The 18,670-nt window shown below is 45.6% G+C and overlaps 1 protein-coding gene and 1 pseudogene across 1 annotated transcript; one reads left to right on the top strand and one right to left on the bottom strand.

Moving 5' to 3' along the window:
- Positions 1-228: 228 nt before the first annotated feature.
- LOC125537655 (chaperone protein ClpD2, chloroplastic) lies at positions 229-5,560 on the bottom strand. The gene is made up of 12 exons (XM_048700974.2): positions 4,487-5,560; positions 4,036-4,205; positions 3,715-3,944; positions 3,502-3,610; positions 3,283-3,413; positions 2,863-2,964; positions 2,500-2,781; positions 2,286-2,407; positions 1,900-2,194; positions 1,575-1,808; positions 1,075-1,308; positions 229-752 (listed from the first exon to the last, which is right to left on the bottom strand). The coding sequence occupies exons 1-12, from the start codon at positions 5,104-5,106 to the stop codon at positions 441-443; spliced, it is 2,841 nt and encodes a 946-aa protein (XP_048556931.1). The 5' UTR covers positions 5,107-5,560; the 3' UTR covers positions 229-440.
- Positions 5,561-7,381: 1,821 nt separating this feature from the next.
- LOC147985569 (uncharacterized) overlaps positions 7,382-18,670 on the top strand; it is a 31,998-nt pseudogene continuing 20,709 nt past the window's right edge.

Below are 18,670 nucleotides of genomic sequence, written 5' to 3'. Positions count from 1 at the left end.
TGATTCAGTGCCTGTTGGCGACAGTTATTTCTCATGTTGAGTGAACCGTGTTCCCGGAAGTCTGCCAGTCTACGGCAAAATTTGTTGCTCAGAACGCCTGAGATTTTTCCTCTTGAGCAAGCAGATACTTATTCAGAAAGCTTACTCAGAGTGCGTCTGGAAATAACCAGCAGGTGTTCAGCAGGATATGCTGAAGCGCGGCACAGGCACAATGTGTACATTACAGTCTGATGTAAACACTGTACACATGTTAGAAATGCAGCATTATGTACAGGTGATGTAAGACTTCAATTTACATTATATTCACGGAGGAACTCCAGCATCTGGAGACTATGTACATGAACTACGGAACCTATACCGCTATGCACGAAAGAATCAACAAGTTTATCAACAGCGAAGAATAACGCAGTAAGCCTCACTATACACTGGTGCTCAAGCCTTCAAAGCGTTGGCGTTGGATCAGAAACTTGAACAGTCTGATTATTCAACCGGCTCAAGCAAGGTTTTCCCTTGTCATCAGTGTCCATCATTATGGTATCGCCGGGTTTGTACTGCCCAGAGAGAATTGCTTCGCTGATGACATCCTCAACCAACTGAGTGACGGCCCTTCTAAGTGGCCGCGCACCATAGCTCTTGTCGTATCCTTGCTGAGAAATCATGTTCTTCATGGCATCAGATACTACTAAGCCGATACCAAGTGCCAACAGCCTACCCTTCACCTCTTCCAGAATTATATTAAGAATAGCCAGCATCTGAAAAATGTCGGAAACTGTTAGCACGCCATTTGCGATACGTAGCATGCTTTCGTAAACGACATGTTAGAAGGTGTAATACAACATTTTTCAACAAAAAGAGAGAAGATCTGATGCACAAGATTTTACAAGGTACCCCCTTCATAAACTAATATAAGATCTTTTACAGAGGGAGTATGTAGATGCAAAGAGGAAAGGGGTTGCAGCACAGGTATTGTGTAATGGCATACAAATGGACCGGTGATTTTAGTTTTATAATAAACTGATATGATATCTAGAATCACATGATAATAACCAAGCAACCTAAAATGAAATAACAGACCTGAGTCTTCTCAAGTGGATGGAACACAACCACCTCATCCATTCTATTGAGCAATTCAGGTCGAAAAAATGCCTTCAACTCTTCCATTACCAAGGATTTCATTACAGCATATGTGTTCTCTTCTGTATCATTCTGCGTCTGGAAACCCATGCTCATCGTTCCTTTGGAAATCGATGTAGAACCAACATTTGATGTCATGACAATTAATGTATTCTTGAAGGAAACCCTGCGGCCCTGTAGTTCAGAAAAAGATAATGATGGTTTCATTTCACTAAGATGAATCCAGGATCATGCTTAAGAAAAGTTCACACAAGATTTAGCAATGCACATCAGACTGAGTCTCATCAATAGGATCGCCCTTCTAGGACAACTCATAACAATGAACAATTAGCTTGTTGAGTTTGCAACAATAGCTAGCCAGACTTTTGAGGTGCAAAGTACAGTATGAATTTTATTTATCAACTGCAGAAAGTAATATCACGTATGTGAGGATCTAGCACCTGTGAGTCCGTCAAATGACCATCTTCAAACACTTGGAGAAGAATATTGAAAATATCAGGATGAGCTTTCTCTATTTCATCAAACAATACCACAGTGAATGGTTTTCTTCTGACTGCTTCTGTCAAAGTACCACCTTCACCAAATCCCATGTACCCTGGAGGAGCGCCTATCAGTTTGCTCACAGCATGCCGCTCCATGTACTCACTCATATCCAATCTAACCATAGCTGACTCCTGTTAAACGAAAGAAATAACCTTTCAAGACAAATTCGATGTAACATGTTCTGTAAGTTGAGTAAGATATAACCAGGAAAGAGTGACCTACAGATCCAAAATAAGTTGATGCTAGAGCTTTAGTTAATTCAGTCTTTCCAACTCCTGTTGGACCACAGAAAAGTAGAGTAGCAATAGGTCTGTCAGGATCACTCATGCCAGTGCGTGATCTCTTCACAGCTCTTGATATAGCCACAACAGCATCATCTTGACCTATGACACGCTTTCTGAGTTCATCGTCTAGTCCTACTAGAAGCTTTCTTTCATCTGCAGTCAACTGCTGGACTGGTATGCCCGACCACAATGATGTGACTCTTGCAATTTCCTCTAACCCAACCACAGATGGTCTGCATCATTAATTGTGTTTTAAAATTTTGGATGCTTATATTGTGAAATGTGAAGTCTACTTGGGATGAGATCATGAATGAGAAAACATACTCATCAGCTGAAGCTGAGGGTGTTGTTGTCGGGCTTGTCTTGCTATCATCCAGTACTTCAACATTAACCTCATTCTCTTGGTCATTTTCATTTAGAGAATATTTCAACCTGTTAGTCAGTGCCTGAAACATGTTGCGAAATGAATTGAACATCTACCAGCAGATGGACATGCAAAAATGTTACTTGGAACAGCTCTATTTAAATATTCTATTACCACTTCATGCATGGCCTGGACAGCTCTAATCTCTTGCCAATATTCATCAGGTGACTTCAAAATAATAGAGCACTGCTCTTCCTTCTTCTTTTTAAATGATTCCATCCGAGCTCTGCTACCGGCCTCATCAATTAGGTCAATAGCCTTGTCAGGAAGATGCCTGTCAGGGATATACCTCACTGACAAATAAACTGCCGCATTGATGCCTTCTAAGGTGTATTTGCATTTGTGATAAGTCTCATATTTTTCACGCAGACCAAGTAATATCTTCACAGCATCCTCCTGCAGAGAGCACAAGAGAAATTAAAAGAAGCTGATAATGAAGAGTCCCAAGAGGTTTTGAGAATTAAAATTCTGCACTACCTGACTGGGCTCATTTACATATACTGGCTGGAATCGGCGGGCCAAAGCCTTATCCTTTTCGAAATGCAAACGGTGCTCATCCAGAGTTGTAGATGCAATGCACTGTGAGTTCAGACAAGTATCAACACATGCAAAAGAAAAATAAGAAAATATGATATGTTGCAGTATGTCGCAGACGAGATATGATATACTACTCCCTCCATCCCAAAATAAGTGACTCAACTTTGTAATAAAGTACTTAGTAGCATAGAAACGGTCCATGTGGACTGCTGATTAACACAAATACTTCACAGGTATTTATGAAGGGACGCCACTCAAGTGACAAACTACACAGCACAACATCAGGAATATGTGCAGCAGTAAAAATCAGTACAACATCAGGAATAGCCATAGAAGGAGTTCCTTGTGTGGAAACAATACCTGCAATTCACCTCTAGCAAGTGCAGGTTTCAGCAGATTAGCGATATCAAGACCAGCTCCTTTATTTCCTCTTCCAGCAATTCCAGACCCAATAAGAGTATGAACCTCGTCGATAAAGAGAATAACATCATCTGCATGAAATTTGGAGCTATTTGTAAGATAAAAAAAACGGAAAGAAATGTTTAAGTGTTCCATTTATACTGTACAAATCAGATAAACCTGCTTTGCGCACTTCACGTATTAAACTTGTAACCCTGGCTTCCAATTCGCCCCTCTCTTTTGCACCAGCCATCAGTAAAGCAACATCTAGTGACAATATACGTTTTCCCTACATAAACAATGTGAATTAGTCGTAAGTATTAACTACTGTTTACGAGCAACTTTTTGACATCAAGCGTGGCTGTTTATCTACAATTGCTTGCGGAAACTCACCACAAGAAAAATAGGTACATCTCCATTAGCAATTTTAAGAGCCAACCCTTCAGCAATGGCAGTTTTGCCAACACCTGCTTCACCCAAAAGAATTGGATTGTTCTTTGTGCGCCGGCATATAATCTGAACTACTCTTTCAATCTCCTTCGTGCGGCCAATAACGGGATCGATAAACCCCCCACTGGCTCGCATAGTCAAATCTATACAAAATTGAGCTAGTGCGCTCTTCTCTGAAATGACAAGTAAATAAGCTCATTCTTTCCACACTCAGTGTCATAATTATTTTAGCACAAACACCTGCACAGCAGCTTAATCCCTGACCTTTCTTTTTATTGGAGTATTTGGCAATTGCAGTCCTCCCATTTCCAGCAGCAGACTTATCACGCAATTTGAAAGAAGACAAACCCAGAGGCTCTCTGCCATCCTTCGCTAGCTCCCCTTTGACTCGGGTAAGAGCCTGCTTTGCTAGCTGAGTTGGAACTACTCCTAAGCTACAATGAACATCATTAATTAGCTAGTAATAACTATAAATGCGAAAAGGACAACATTTTATTTAATTTTCAGTTAATTGGGTTCCCATTTCTTTGGGGAGTTCACATAAATTCATTTGCATTTCCCGTTTTGACAATTCAAAAAATCAAATGTTGCTTATTGTTTAGACGATCAAGAGATAGTTTGACGCATTATTCAGCTGGTCACATTTTTGCCTGACATGAAACCACAAATTGCAAGCTCTTTGGGAGAAATGGAGCAGGGTGACATCAGCACCAACCTCTTGAGGATGCTGTTGGTTGTCGGATCGTCCAGGTCGAAGAGGCCGAGCGCAATGTGGTCCGGGGAGATAAAGTTGCACCCCATATTCCTGGAGAACTCGACGGCCGCGACGAACACGCGCTTGCTGGCCCCTGAGAAGGGCACGTCCGTGGCCAGCCCCGTCGCGGCCTGAGCGAGCCCGCCCTTCCCGACGGCGGCACGGCACGCCTCGCGGGCGCGCTCGATTCGGACGCCCGACGCGAGGAACCCCGCGGCGGACCGGTCCTCGGCGACGAGGCCCAGCAGCAGGTGGTGCGGCGCCACCACCTCGTCCCCCATCCCGCGGGCTTCCCGCTGCGAGAGCACCACCGCCTTGACCGCCCGCTCGGTGAACCGCTCGAACACCGCCCTGACGACGAGGCCCGCGGCCCCGCGCCGCTGCTGCCCCCGCCGAGGCGGCGCCGCCAGCAGAGCGGCGGAGGAGGCGCGGAGCGGGGGCGCAAGCGCGAGCGCCACCGCCCTCCCGCCCGACGCCGCGGCCGCAACCGCCGCCGGGGAGAAGCGGCGGCGGAGGCCGGCGCCCGTGGCGAGGATGGAGGCGGGCGGGGCCGACGACGAGGAGCAGCAGCACGCCTCCATCGTCGTCGGTTGTTCGGTGTGTGATTGGATGCTTCCTCCTCCTCCGCCTCTGGGATTAAACTATGGGCTCGTACCCGCTGTAAGGTGCGACCTTAAAGTCGCACGAGACGGAATAGAGTAGCCGCAGCGGTTAGCTGTGTCTGCGTGCCACAGCTGCTCGGGAATCGAGTGATTGCATGGGGAGGAAGTGACCCGCGGGCGGCACGCAAGGAAGGAGGGGAGGGTGGGGAGACCGGCGGGCGCGGCGGCGCCGTGGCGGACGGAGATGCGGTGCGGTGCGGTGGAGGAGGAAGGAAAGGAATCTGCTTGTGTCGGGAGGCGAGGAATGGTGTTCCACCGCGCGGCGCGGGGGTTGGTGTTCTTCGGTGGCGCGCGCGTGACGCGGGTTTATCCGATCGGGATGGCCGGTCGGGGATGGAGGATGGGCGCCGGTGGCCAATGTGTGCGGCTTTGGGCAGAAGTTTGCGTCGCGCGCCGGTTGCCCAAATGTGCCGTTCCGGGCATCGTGTTCCGCACTGTACACAACAGAGTGGCAGGTTCGCAACGTGATTCATGCGTGGGGGCACTCCGTCCCGGATCCGGTTTGCCTGCTCCCTCTCCGTATTCTTATCCGGGCTTTCACTTCATCCTACGGTTGTTTTTTTTTTCCTTTTTTCTTTCTAATCTAATCATCTCCCCCCTGATTTTAAAAGGGTGGGCCCGGGCCTTATTTTGTTCCAATCAAATCAAGCCACGTACGCGGGAGCACGGATGGGCACACGCCGAGAGAGCAGGCAACTGAGGCAAGTCTCGTCCTCCCTCCATCCCGTCCCGGGGAAATGCATGGATGGAGTAACCGGGAGTGAAAATGACGTGCATCTGAGCTAGCCAGCTAGGCATACATGGATTCTCTACCAGATTGTTATGTTTGTTGTGAGATTTGGCAATTTCGATGGTTAGGTTATGGGTGCCAACTGAGCCTATCTAAGAGCATGTCTAGTAGAGGATCCCTCAAACCCTTAAATCTAGTTTTAGTTTTAAGGGTTGAGAATTAGTCATTTTTGACACTTTTAAGAGTTGAAAAACATGAGCAAAATAAGGGTTGGATTTGAGGGTTCTAGGCAAAATAAGGGTTGGATTTGAGGGTTCTAGTCTTTGCCCCAACCTCAACCCTTAAAACTGTCATTTGACATATCACAATTTTCATTAGAAAAACACAATCAACCTTCAAACAAACACATAAATGAAGATCATTGATGCATGGTTTAATAGTTTACATCACACAATCATCATCTTCCCCCTCTCAAGTCGGCAATTGCCTCCTACAAACCCACCAATAGCATAGCAAACATATATGTACTCACATAACAATAGCATAAAAAATCAAAAAAAATGTGAAAAACATATATGTACTCACATAGTCACTCTCCATGGTTCCACTAGGCGGTGCATCCTTCACTTGGTCCATTGCCGCACTCCAACGAGCACAATGGGGCTTCATCAACTCCCACCGGCCTTGAAGCGACCGGTAACTACGAGGGATGTACCCATCGGTCTTCGGCTTGATCTTGCAATAGAAGTCCTCTATGCGTTGCCAATAGCGTTTACCGGTTTGATCGGTACCAGTGCTTGCATCCAACCCCACATGTGCCCAAGCACGAACCAAGAGAATATCTTCGTCCTCGCTATAGTTTGTCGAGCGCACGGTGGGTTTTGCAACGGCGGCGAACGTATCCTCCTCTATCTCGGTCACCTCCTCCTCATCTTCCCCTTCCTCCTCATCACCCTCTTCCTGCAAGTCATCACCAAACCCAAAGGGTTCGAGAGAAGGAGCCCCGATGTCCACCTCCACTTCTTCGAGAAGCCCCATGAACGACATTGCTGGGGCAGGCATTCCGTCGAGCACCTCGTGCACGACGGGCGGAGGTGCGGGGACCGGGGCGGACGGGGCGACCGGGGCGGGCGTCGGCTTCTTCCTGGAGGTGGCCTTCTTCACCTTCGGCACCGCTGCCCCCTTCGACCCAAGGGAGGGCTTCTTACTCACCTTCGGCGCCGCTGCGGCCGAGGCGACGGAGGCGACGGCGGGGCGGGCTGGGGGAGGACGACGTGCTGGCCAGCACGCCGCCTCTTCACGCTGACGGCCACAACCGACGGCACCTCCGGCGCGGGCGGAGGGAGCGAGGACGGGGTCGGCTCAAGCATCACCGAGGCCGAGGCCGGGGGCGGGGCGACGGGCGGAGGGAGGGAGGACGCGGGCGGGGCGACCGGGGCGACGTAGGAGTCCGGCGGCGCCTCCATGGCTCACCGCGGGGGCGACGGGATCGACGAGGCGTCCGACGGGAGGGAGCGCGCGAGGGGAAATTTCCCTCCCGCGGAACGACCGGTGGAGTGCGGGTTGGAGGTGGGTTTCCCTCTCCCATCCTCACTTTTACAGATTGGGAGGGCAACCCCAGATCCAATCCGTAATTCTTTTTAAGGGTTTAGGGGTTCTATTATTTGCCGTTTTTCGTCAACCCGTAAAACACGGTTATTTCTGTTTATTTGAGGGTTTAAGGGCTGTACTAGACATGCTCTAAGATGGTTAGGGCAGCTTTAACCTATCGGCGCATTTTATCCGCGCGCGCCCATGGATTAAAACGGATAGAAATCATGGTCCAACCCGCTGATGCAAATGGATATCCGTCTATTTTTCATCCACCCGCGACCCATTTTCGGCCCAAATTAGGGTCGGGTTTACGTCGATGCGGACACTGCATGGACGCACGCGGTGTCCACACTTGTCATCTCCCTGGCTCGCCCGTCTGGTGGCACATCCACTCATTCTCCTCTCCCACTCCACACCCTACACCTCTGGCCATGCCGCCTTCCACTTAGGGCCGCAGGGCCACTGCCCGTATCCACACACTTGCCTCACCTCGACACTGCTTCTGATGCCCGCTCTTGCCGGTGTTGGTGGTCTCGTTTTGCCTCCGTCATAGCAGCTCCACTGCTCCGCCACCACATCGACATCCCTGTCGCCTGCCTAACTCCAAGCCCGCAGGCCTCGCTCCACAGCAGCCTCCACTTTGATAGGCATGTTGCCTGTGTGGGGAAGAGGTGTTGGGATCTTCACCGCCCGGCTTCTCCAACACACCCGCAAGGTGTTCGACACTTCGCCCGCAAGGTACCATGGATAGTGGGGATGAGTTATTTTCAAAAAACTTCATGTGTCCATCAATGACCACATTGCTAGGCAGCGGCGGAGGTTTAGGGGATCAACCACGGGCCATGCTTTGACGTTGAATCACAACAGAGAGATTGGTCATTGCCTACTATTCGTTGATTACTTTCAATGCACGTCCCCACTCTACAAATCCAAGCTATTCCGGCACCGCTTCCAGATGGCTAGACATGTGTTCAACCGTATTTGAGAGGGAGTGATGACGTATGTGAAGGAAATATGCACTAGAGGCAATAATAAAGTTGTTATTTTATATTTCCTTATTCATGATAAATATTTATTATTCATGCTAGAATTGTATTGATCAGAAACCTACATACATGTGTGAATACATAGACAAACACTGTGTCCCTAGTGAGCCTCTACTTGACTAGCTCGTTGATCAAAGATGGTTAAGGTTTCCTAACCATGGACATGAGTTGTCATTTGATAACGGGATCACATCATTAGGAGAATAATGTGATGGACAAGACCCATCCGTTAGCTTAGCATATTGATCGTCCAGTTTTATTGCTATTACTTTCTTCATGCCAAATACATATTCCTTTGATTATGAGATTATGCAACTCCCGGATACTGGAGGAATGCCTTGCATGCTATCAAACATCACAACGTAACTGGGTGATTATAAAGATGCTCTACAGGTATCTCCGAAGTTGTTTGTTGGGTTGGCATAGACCGAGATTAGGATTTGTCACCCCGAGTATCGGAGAGGTAACTCTTGGCCCTCTCGATAATACACATCATAAGAAGCCTTGCAAGCAAAGTGACTAATGAGTTAGTTACATGATGATGTATTACGGAACGAGTAAAGAGACTTGTCGGTAACGAGATTGAACTAGGTATGAAGATACCGACGATCGAATCTCGGGGAAGTAACATACCGACGGACAAAGGGAATTGTGTATGTTGTCATAATGGTTCGACCGATAAAGATCTTCATAGAATATGTAGGAGTCAATATGAGCATCCAGGTACCGCTATTGGTTATTGACCGGAGAGGTGTCTCGGTCATGTCTACATAGTTCTCGAACCCGTAGGGTCTGTACGCTTAACGTTCGATGATGATATAGTATTATATGAGTTATGTGATTTGGTGACCGAATGTTGTTCGGAGTCCCGGATGAGATCACAGACATGACGAGGAGTCTCAAAATGGTCGAGAGGTAAATATTGATATATAGGACGATGGTATTCGTGAAGGAAATATGCCCTAGAGGCAATAATAAAGTTATTATTTATTTCCTTATATCATGATAAATGTTTATTATTCATGCTAGAATTGTATTAACCGGAAACATAATACATGTGTGAATACATAGACAAACAGAGTGTCACTAGTATGCCTCTACTTGACTAGCTCGTTGATCGAAGATGGTTATGTTTCCTAACCATAGACATGAGTTGTCATTTGATTAACGGGATCACATCATTAGGAGAATGATGTGATTGACTTGACCCATTCCGTTAGCTTAGCACTTGATTGTTTAGTTTGCTGCTATTGCTTTCTTCATAACTTATACATGTTCCTATGACTATGAGATTATGCAACTCCCGTTTACCGGAGGAACACTTTGTGTGCTACCAAACGTCACAACATAACTGGGTGATTATAAAGGTGCTCTACAGGTGTCTCCGAAGGTACTTGTTGGGTTGGCGTATTTCAAGATTAGGATTTGTCACTCCGACTGTGGGAGAGGTATCTCTGGGCCCTCTCGGTAATGCACATCACTTAAGCCTTGCAAGCATTGCAACTAATGAGTTAGTTGTGGGATGATGTATTACGGAACGAGTAAAGAGACTTGCCGGTAACGAGATTGAACTAGGTATTGAGATACCGACGATCAAATCTCGGGCAAGTAACATATCGATGACAAAGGGAACAACGTATGTTGTTATGCGGTCTGACCGATAAAGATCTTCGTAGAATATGTAGGAGCCAATATGAGCATCCAAGTTCCGCTATTGGTTATTGACCGGAGACGTGTCTCGGTCATGTCTACATAGTTCTCGAACCCGTAGGGTCCGCACGCTTAAAGTTCGATGACGATCGTAATTAGGGTTTTTGTGTTTTGATGTACCGAAGGTTGTTCGGAGTCCCGGATGTGATCACGGACATGACGAGGAGTCTCGAAATGGTCGAGACATAAAGATTGTTATATTGGAAGCCTATATTTGGATATCGGAAACGTTTCGGGTGAAATTGGGATTTTACCGGAGTACCGGGGGGTTACCGGAACCCCCCGGGGGTTATTGGGCCTACATGGGCCATAAGGGAGAAGAGGAGGGCCGGCCAGGGCAGGCCGCACGCCCCCTCCCCCCTAGTCCGAATAGGACAAGGAAGGGGGGCGGCGCCCCCCTTTCCTCTTTCTCCCTTCCCCCTTCCTTTTCCAACAAGGCAAGAGGGGGGAGTCCTACTCCCGGTGGGAGTAGGACTCCTCCAGGCGCACCCCTAGGGCCAGCCGCACCTCCCCCTCTCCCTCCTTTATATACGGGGGCAAGGGGGCACCCCATGACACAGAAGTTGATCTTCGTGATCGTTCCTTAGCCATGTGCGGTGCCCCCTTCCACCATATTCCACCTCGGTCATATCGTAGCGGTGCTTAGGCGAAGCCCTGCGTCGGTAGAACATCATCACCGTCATCACGCCGTCGTGTTGCGAAACTCCCCCTCAACGTTTTGCTGGATCGGAGCTCGAGGGACGTCACCGAGTTGAACGTGTGCAAAACTCGGAGGTGCCGTACGTTCGGTACTTGGATCGGTCGGATCAGGAAGACATAGGACTACTTCCTCTATTTTGTGTCAACGCTTCCGTTGCCGGTCTACGAGGGTACGTAGACAACACTCTCCCCTCTCGTTGCTATGCATCACCATGATCTTGCGTGTGCGTAGGAATTTTTTTGAAATTACTACGTTCCCCAACAGTGGCATCCGAGCCTGGTTTTATGCGTTGATGTTATATGCACGAGTAGAACACAAGTGAGTTGTGGGCGATATAAGTCATACTTCTTACCAGCATGTCATACTTTGGTTCGGCAGTATTGTTGGATGAAGCGGCCCGGACCAACATTACGCGTACGCTTATGTGAGTCTGGTTCTACGGACGTGCTTTGCACACAGGTGGCTGGCGGCTGTTAGTTTCTCCAACTTTAGTTGAATCGAGTGTGGCTACGCCCGGTCCTTGCGAAGGTTAAAACAGCACCAACTTGACAAACTATCGTTGTGGTTTTGATGCGTAGGTAAGAACGGTTCTCGCTAAGCCCATAGCAGCCACGTAAAACTTGCAACAACAAAGTAGAGGACGTCTAACTTGTTTTTGCGGGGCATGTTGTGATGTGATATGGTTAAGACATGATGCTAAATTCTATTGTATGAGATGATCATATTTTGTAACCGAGTTATCGGCAACTGGCAGGAGCCATATGGTTGTCGCTTTATTGTATGCAATGCAATTGTGCTGTAATGCTTTACTTTATCACTAAGCGGTAGCGATAGTCGTGGAAGCATAAGATTGGCGAGACGACAATGATGCTACGATGGTGATCAAGGTGTCACGCCGGTGACGATGGTGATCATGACGGTGCTTCGGAGATGGAGATCACAAGCACAAGATGATGATGGCCATATCATATCACTTATATTGATTGCATGTGATGTTTATCTTTTATGCATCTTATCTTGCTTTGATTGACGGTAGCATTATAAGATGATCTCTCACTAAATTTCAAGATAAAAGTGTTCTCCCTGAGTATGCACCGTTGCCAAAGTTCGTCGTGCCCAGACACCACGTGATGATCAGGTGTGATAAGCTCTATGTCCATCTACAACGGGTTCAAGCCAGTTTTGCACACGCAGAATACTCAGGTTAAACTTGATGAGCCTAGCATATGCAGATATGGCCTCGGAACACTGAGACCGAAAGGTCGAGCGTGAATCATATAATAGATATGATCAACATATTGATGTTCACCATTGAAAGCTACTCCATTTCACGTGATGATCGGTTATGGTTTAGTTGATTTGGATCACGTGATCACTTAGAAGATTAGAGGGATGTCTTTCTAAGTGGGAGTTCTTAAGTAATATGATTAACTGAACTTAAATTTATCATGAACTTAGTCCTGGTAGTATTAGCATATCTATGTTGTAGATCAATAGCTCGCGTTTAGCTCCCCTGTTTTATTTTTGATATGTTCCTAGAGAAAACTAAGTTGAAAGGTGTTAGTAGCAATGACGCGGATTGGATCCGTGATCTGAGGTTTATCCTCATTGCTGCACAGAAGAATTATGTCCTTGATGCACCGCTAGGTGACAAACCTATTGCAGGAGCAGATGCAGATGTTATGAACGTTTGGCTAGCTCAATATGATGACTACTTGATAGTTTAAGTGCACCATGCTTAAACGGCTTAGAATCGGGACTTCAAAGACGTTTTGAACGTCATGGACCATATGAGATGTTCCAGGAGTTGAAGTTAATATTTCAAGCAAATATCTGAGTTGAGAGATATGAAGTCTCCAACAAGTTCTATAGCTAAAAGATGGAGGAGAATAGCTCAAGCAGTGAGCATGTGCTCAGATTGTCTGGGTACTACAATCGCTTGAATCAAGTGGAAGTTAATCTTCCAGATAAAATAGTGATTGACAGAATTCTCTAGTCACCATCACCAAGTTAGTAGAACTTCTTGATGAACTATAGTATGCAAGGGATGACGAAAACAATTTCCAAGCCCTTCGTGATGCTGAAATCGACGAAGGTAGAAATCAAGAAAAGCATCAAGTGTTGATGGTTGACAAGACCACTAGTTCCAAGAAAAGGGCAAAGGGAAGAAGGGGAACTTCAAGAAGAACGGCAAGCAAGTTGCTACTCAATTGAAGAAGCCCAAGTCTGTACCTAAGCCTGAGACTAAGTGCTTCTACTGCAAAGGGACTGGTCACTGCAAGCGGAACTACCCCAAGTATTTGGCGGATAAGAAGGATGGCAAACTGAACTATGCTATATTTGATATACATGTTATTGATGTGTACTTTACTAGTGTTTATAGCAACCCCTTGGTATTTGATACTGGTTTAGTTGCTAAGAGTAGTAACTCGAAATGGGAGTTGCAAATTAAACAGAGACTAGTTAAGGGTGAAGTGACGATGTGTGTTGGAAGTGGTTCCAAGATTGATACGATCATCATCGCACAGTCCCTATACTTTCGGGATTAGTGTTGAACCTAAATAAATGTTATTTGGTGTTTGTGTTAAGCATAAATATGATTGGATCATGTTTATTGCAATACGATTATTCATGTAAGTTAGAGAATAATTGTTGTTCTGTTTACATGAATAAAACCATCTATGGTCATACACCCAATGAAAATGGTTTGTTGGATCTCGATCGTGGTAACACATTTTCATAATATTGAAGCCAAAAGATGCAAAGTTAATAATGATAGTGCAACTTATTTGTGGCACTGCCGTTTAGGTCATATTGGTGTAAAGCGCATGAAGAAAATCCATGCTGATGGGCTTTTGGAATCACTTGATTATGAATCAGTTGATGCTTGCGAACCATGCCTCATGGGCAAGATGACTAAGACTCTATTCTTCAGAACAATGGAGCGAGCAACAGATTTGTTGGAAATCATACATACTGATGTATGTGGTCCGATGAATATTGAGGCTCGCGGCAGGTATCATTATTTTCTGATCTTCACAGATGATTTGAGCAGATATGAGTATATCTACTTGATGAAACACAAGTCTGAAATATTTGAAAAGTTGAAAGAATTTCAGAGTGAAGTGGAGAATCATCGTAACAAAAATAAAATTTTCTACGATATGATCGCAGAAGTAAAATATTTGAGTTACGAGTTTGGCCTTCAGTTAAAACAATGTGAAATAGTTTCACTACTCACGCCACCTGGAACACCACAGTGTAATGGTGTGTCCGAACGTCGTGACCGTGCTTTATTAGATATGGTGCGATCTATGATGTCTCTTACCGATTACCACTATCGTTTTGGGGTTATGCATTAGAGACAGCTACATTCACGTTAAATAGGGCACCATCTAAATCCGTTGAGACGACGCCGTATGAACTATGGTTTGGCGAGAAACCTAAGCTGTCGTTTCTTAAAGTTTGGGATTGCGATGCTTATGTGAAAAAGTTTCAACTTGATAAGCTTGAGCCCAAATCGGAGAAGTAAATCTTCATAGGATACCCAAAAGAAAATGTTGGGTACACCTTCTATCACAGATCCGAAGGCAAGATATTCATTGCTGAGAATGGATCCTTTCTAGAGAAGGAGTTTCTCTCGAAAGAAGTAAGTGGGAGGAAAGTAGAACTTGATGAGGTAACTGTACCAGCTCCCTTATTGGAAAGTAGTTCATCACAGAAATCTGTTCCTGTGACTACTACACCAATTAGTGAGGAAGCTAATGATGATGATCATGTAACTTCAGATCAAGTTACTACCGAACCTCGTAAGTAAACCAGAGTGAGATCTGCACCAGAGTGGTACGGTAATCCTGTTCTGGAAGTCATGTTACTAGACCATGACGAACTTGCGAACTATGAGGAAGCGATGATGAGCCCAGATTCCGCGAAATGGTTTGGGGCCATGAAATCTGAGATGAGATCTATGTATGAGAACAAAGTATGGACTTTGATTGACTTGCCAAATGATCGGCGAGTCATTGAGGTTAAATGGATCTTCAAGAGGAAGACGGACGCTGCTAGTAGTGTTACTATCTACAAAGCTAGAATTTTTGCAAAAGGTTTTCGACAAGTTCAAGGTGTTGACTATGATGAGAGTTTCTCACTCGTATCTATGCTTAAGTCTGTCCGAATCATGTTAGCAATTGCCGCATTTTATGAAATCTAGCAAATGGATAAACAAAACTGCATTCCTTAATGGATTTATTAAAGAAGAGTTGTATATGATGCAACCAGAAGGTTTTGTCAATCCTAAAGGTACTAACAAAATATGCAAGCTTGAGCGATCCATCTATGGACTGGTGCAAGCATCTCGGAGTTGGAATATATGCTTTGATAAGTTGATCAAAGCATATAGTTTTATACAGACTTGTGGTGAAGCCTGTATTTACAAGAAAGTGAGTGGGAGCACTACAACATTTCTGATAAGTATATGTGTATGACATATTGTTGATCGAAAATAATGTAGAATTATTCTGCAAAGCATAAAGGAGTGTTTGAAAGGAGTTTTTCAAACAAAGACCTCGGTGAAGCTGCTTACATATTGAGCATCAAGATCTATAGAGATAGATCAAGACGCTTGATAAGTTTTCAATGAGTACATACCTTGACAAGTTTTTGAAGTAGTTCAAAATAGAACAGTCAAAGAAAGAGTTCTTGCCTGTGTTACAAGGTGTGAAATTGAGTAAGACTCAAAGCCCGACCACGGCAGAAGATAGAGAGAGAATGAAAGTCATTCCCTATGCCTCAGCCATAGGTTCTATAAAGTATGTCATGCTGTGTACCAGACCTATTGTATACCCTACCCTGAGTTTGGCAAGGGAGTACAATAGTGATCTAGGAGTAGATCACTGGACATTGGTCAAAATTATCCTTAGTGGAATAAGGATATGTTTCTCGATTATGGAGGTGACAAAAGGTTCGTCGTAAAGGGTTACGTCGATGCAAGTTTTGACACTAATCCAGATGACTCTAAGTCTCAATCTGGATACATATTGAAAGTGGGAGCAATTAGCTAGAGTAGCTCCGTGCAGAGCATTGTTGACATAGAAATTTGCAAAATACGTACGGATCTGAATATGGCAGACCCATTGACTAAACTTCTCTCACAAGCAAAACATGATCACACCTTAGTACTCTTTGGGTGTTAATCACATAGCGATGTGAACTAGATTGTTGACTCTAGTAAACCCTTTGGGTGTTGGTCACATGTTGATGTGAACTATGGGTGTTAATCACATGGTGATGTGAACTATTGGTATTAAATCACATGGTGATGTGAACTAGATTATTGACTCTAGTGCAAGTGGGAGACTGAAGGAAATATGCCCTAGAGGCAATAATAAAGTTATTATTTATTTCCTTATATCATGATAATTGTTTATTATTCATGCTAGAATTGTATTAACTGGAAACATAATACATGTGTGAATACATAGACAAACAGAGTGTCACTAGTATGCCTCTACTTGACTAGCTCGTTGATCGAAGATGGTTATGTTTCCTAACCATAGACATGAGTTGTCATTTGATTAGCGGGATCACATCATTAGGAGAATGATGTGATTGACTTGACCCATTCCGTTAGCTTAGCACTTGATCGTTTAGTTTGTTGCTATTGCTTTCTTCATAACTTATACATGTTCCTATGACTATGATATTATGCAACTCCCGTTTACCGGAGGAACACTTTGTGTGCTACCAAAAGTCACAACGTAACTGGGTGATTATAAAGGTGCTCTATAGGTGTCTCCGAAGGTACTTGTTGGGTTGGCGTATTTCAAGATTAGGATTTGTCACTCCGACTATGAGAGAGGTATCTCTGGGCCCTCTCGGTAATGCACATCACTTAAGCCTTGCAAGCATTGCAACTAATGAGTTAGTTGCTGGATGATGTATTACGGAACGAGTAAAGAGACTTGTCGGTAACGAGATTGAACTAGGTATTGAGATACCGATGATCAAATCTCGGGCAAGTAACATACCGATGACAAAGGGAACAACGTATGTTGTTATGCGGTCTGATCGATAAAGATCTTCATAGAATATGTAGGAGCCAATATGAGCATCCAGGTTCTGCTATTGGTTATTGACCGGAGACGTGTCTCGGTCATGTCTACATAGTTCTCGAACCCGTAGGGTCCGCACGCTTAAAGTTCGGTGACGATCGTAATTAGGGTTTTTGTGTTTTGATGTACCGAAGGTTGTTCGGAGTCCTGGATGTGATCACGGACATGACGAGGAGTCTCGAAATGGTCGAGACATAGAGATTGATATATTGGAAGCCTATATTTGGATATCGGAAACGTTTCGGGTGAAATCGGGATTTTACCGGAGTACCGGGGGGTTACCGGAACCCCCCCGGGGGTTATTGGGCCTACATGGGCCATAAGGGAGAAGAGGAGGGCCGGCCAGGGCAGGCCGCGTGCCCCCTCCCCCTAGTCTGAATAGGACAAGGAAGGGGGGGGGCGGCGCCCCCCTTTCCTCTTTCTCCCTCCCCCCTTCCTTTTCCAACAAGGCAAGAGGGGGGAGTCCTACTCCCGGTGGGAGTAGGACTCCTCCAGGCGCACCCCTAGGGCCGGCCGCACCTCCCCCTCTCCATCCTTTATATACGGGGGCAAGGGGGCACCCCATGACACAGAAGTTGATCTTCGTGATCGTTCCTTAGCCATGTGCGGTGCCCCCTTCCACCATATTCCACCTCGGTCATATCGTAGCGGTGCTTAGGCGAAGCCCTGCGTCGGTAGAACATCATCACCGTCATCACGCCGTCGTGCTGACGAAACTCTCCCTCAATGTTTTGCTGGATCGGAGCTCGAGGGACGTCACCGAGTTGAACGTGTGCAGAACTCGGAGGTGCCGTACGTTCGGTACTTGGATCGGTCGGATCGGGAAGACGTACGACTACTTCCTCTACGTTGTGTCAACGCTTCCGTTGCTAGTCTACGAGGGTACGTAGACAAAACTCTCCCCTCTCGTTGCTATGCATCACCATGATCTTGCGTGTGCGTAGGATTTTTTTTTGAAATTACTACGTTCCCCAACAATTCGGACACCGGAAGTGTTCCGAAGGGTACCGGGTACATATCAGGTCACCGGAAGGGGTTTCGGACACCCCCGACAAAAGATATGGGCCTTATGGGCCAAGAGGGGAAACTGAAGGAAATATGCCCTAGAGGAAATAATAATGTTGTAATTTATATTTCCTTATATCATGATAAATGTTTATTATTCATGCTATAATTGTATTAACCGGAAACTTGATACATGTGTGAATACATAGACAAAACACCGTGTCCCTAGTAAGCCTCTACTAGGCTAGCTCATTAATCAAAGATGGTTAAGTTTCCTAACCATAGACATGTGTTGTAATTTGATGAATGGGATCACATCATTAGGATAATGATGTGATGGACAAGACCCAGCTTAGCATGTTGATCGTTCAGTTTTATTCATATTGCTTTCTTCATGTCATATACATATTCCTTTGACTATGAGATTATGCAACTCCCGAATACCGGAGGAATACCTTGTGTGCTATCAAAAGTCACAACGTAATTGGGTGATTATAAAGATGCTCTACAGATATTTCCGAAGGTCTTTGTTGGGTTGGCATAGATCGAGATTAGGATTTGTCACTCCGAGTATCAGAGAGGTATCTCT

Source organism: Triticum urartu, chromosome 2A, assembly GCF_056163025.1.
Source record: "Triticum urartu cultivar PI428250 chromosome 2A, HENAU_Tu73, whole genome shotgun sequence".
Classification (NCBI taxonomy): domain Eukaryota; kingdom Viridiplantae; phylum Streptophyta; class Magnoliopsida; order Poales; family Poaceae; genus Triticum; species Triticum urartu.
This window is presented reverse-complemented; position numbering and strand designations above follow the sequence as displayed.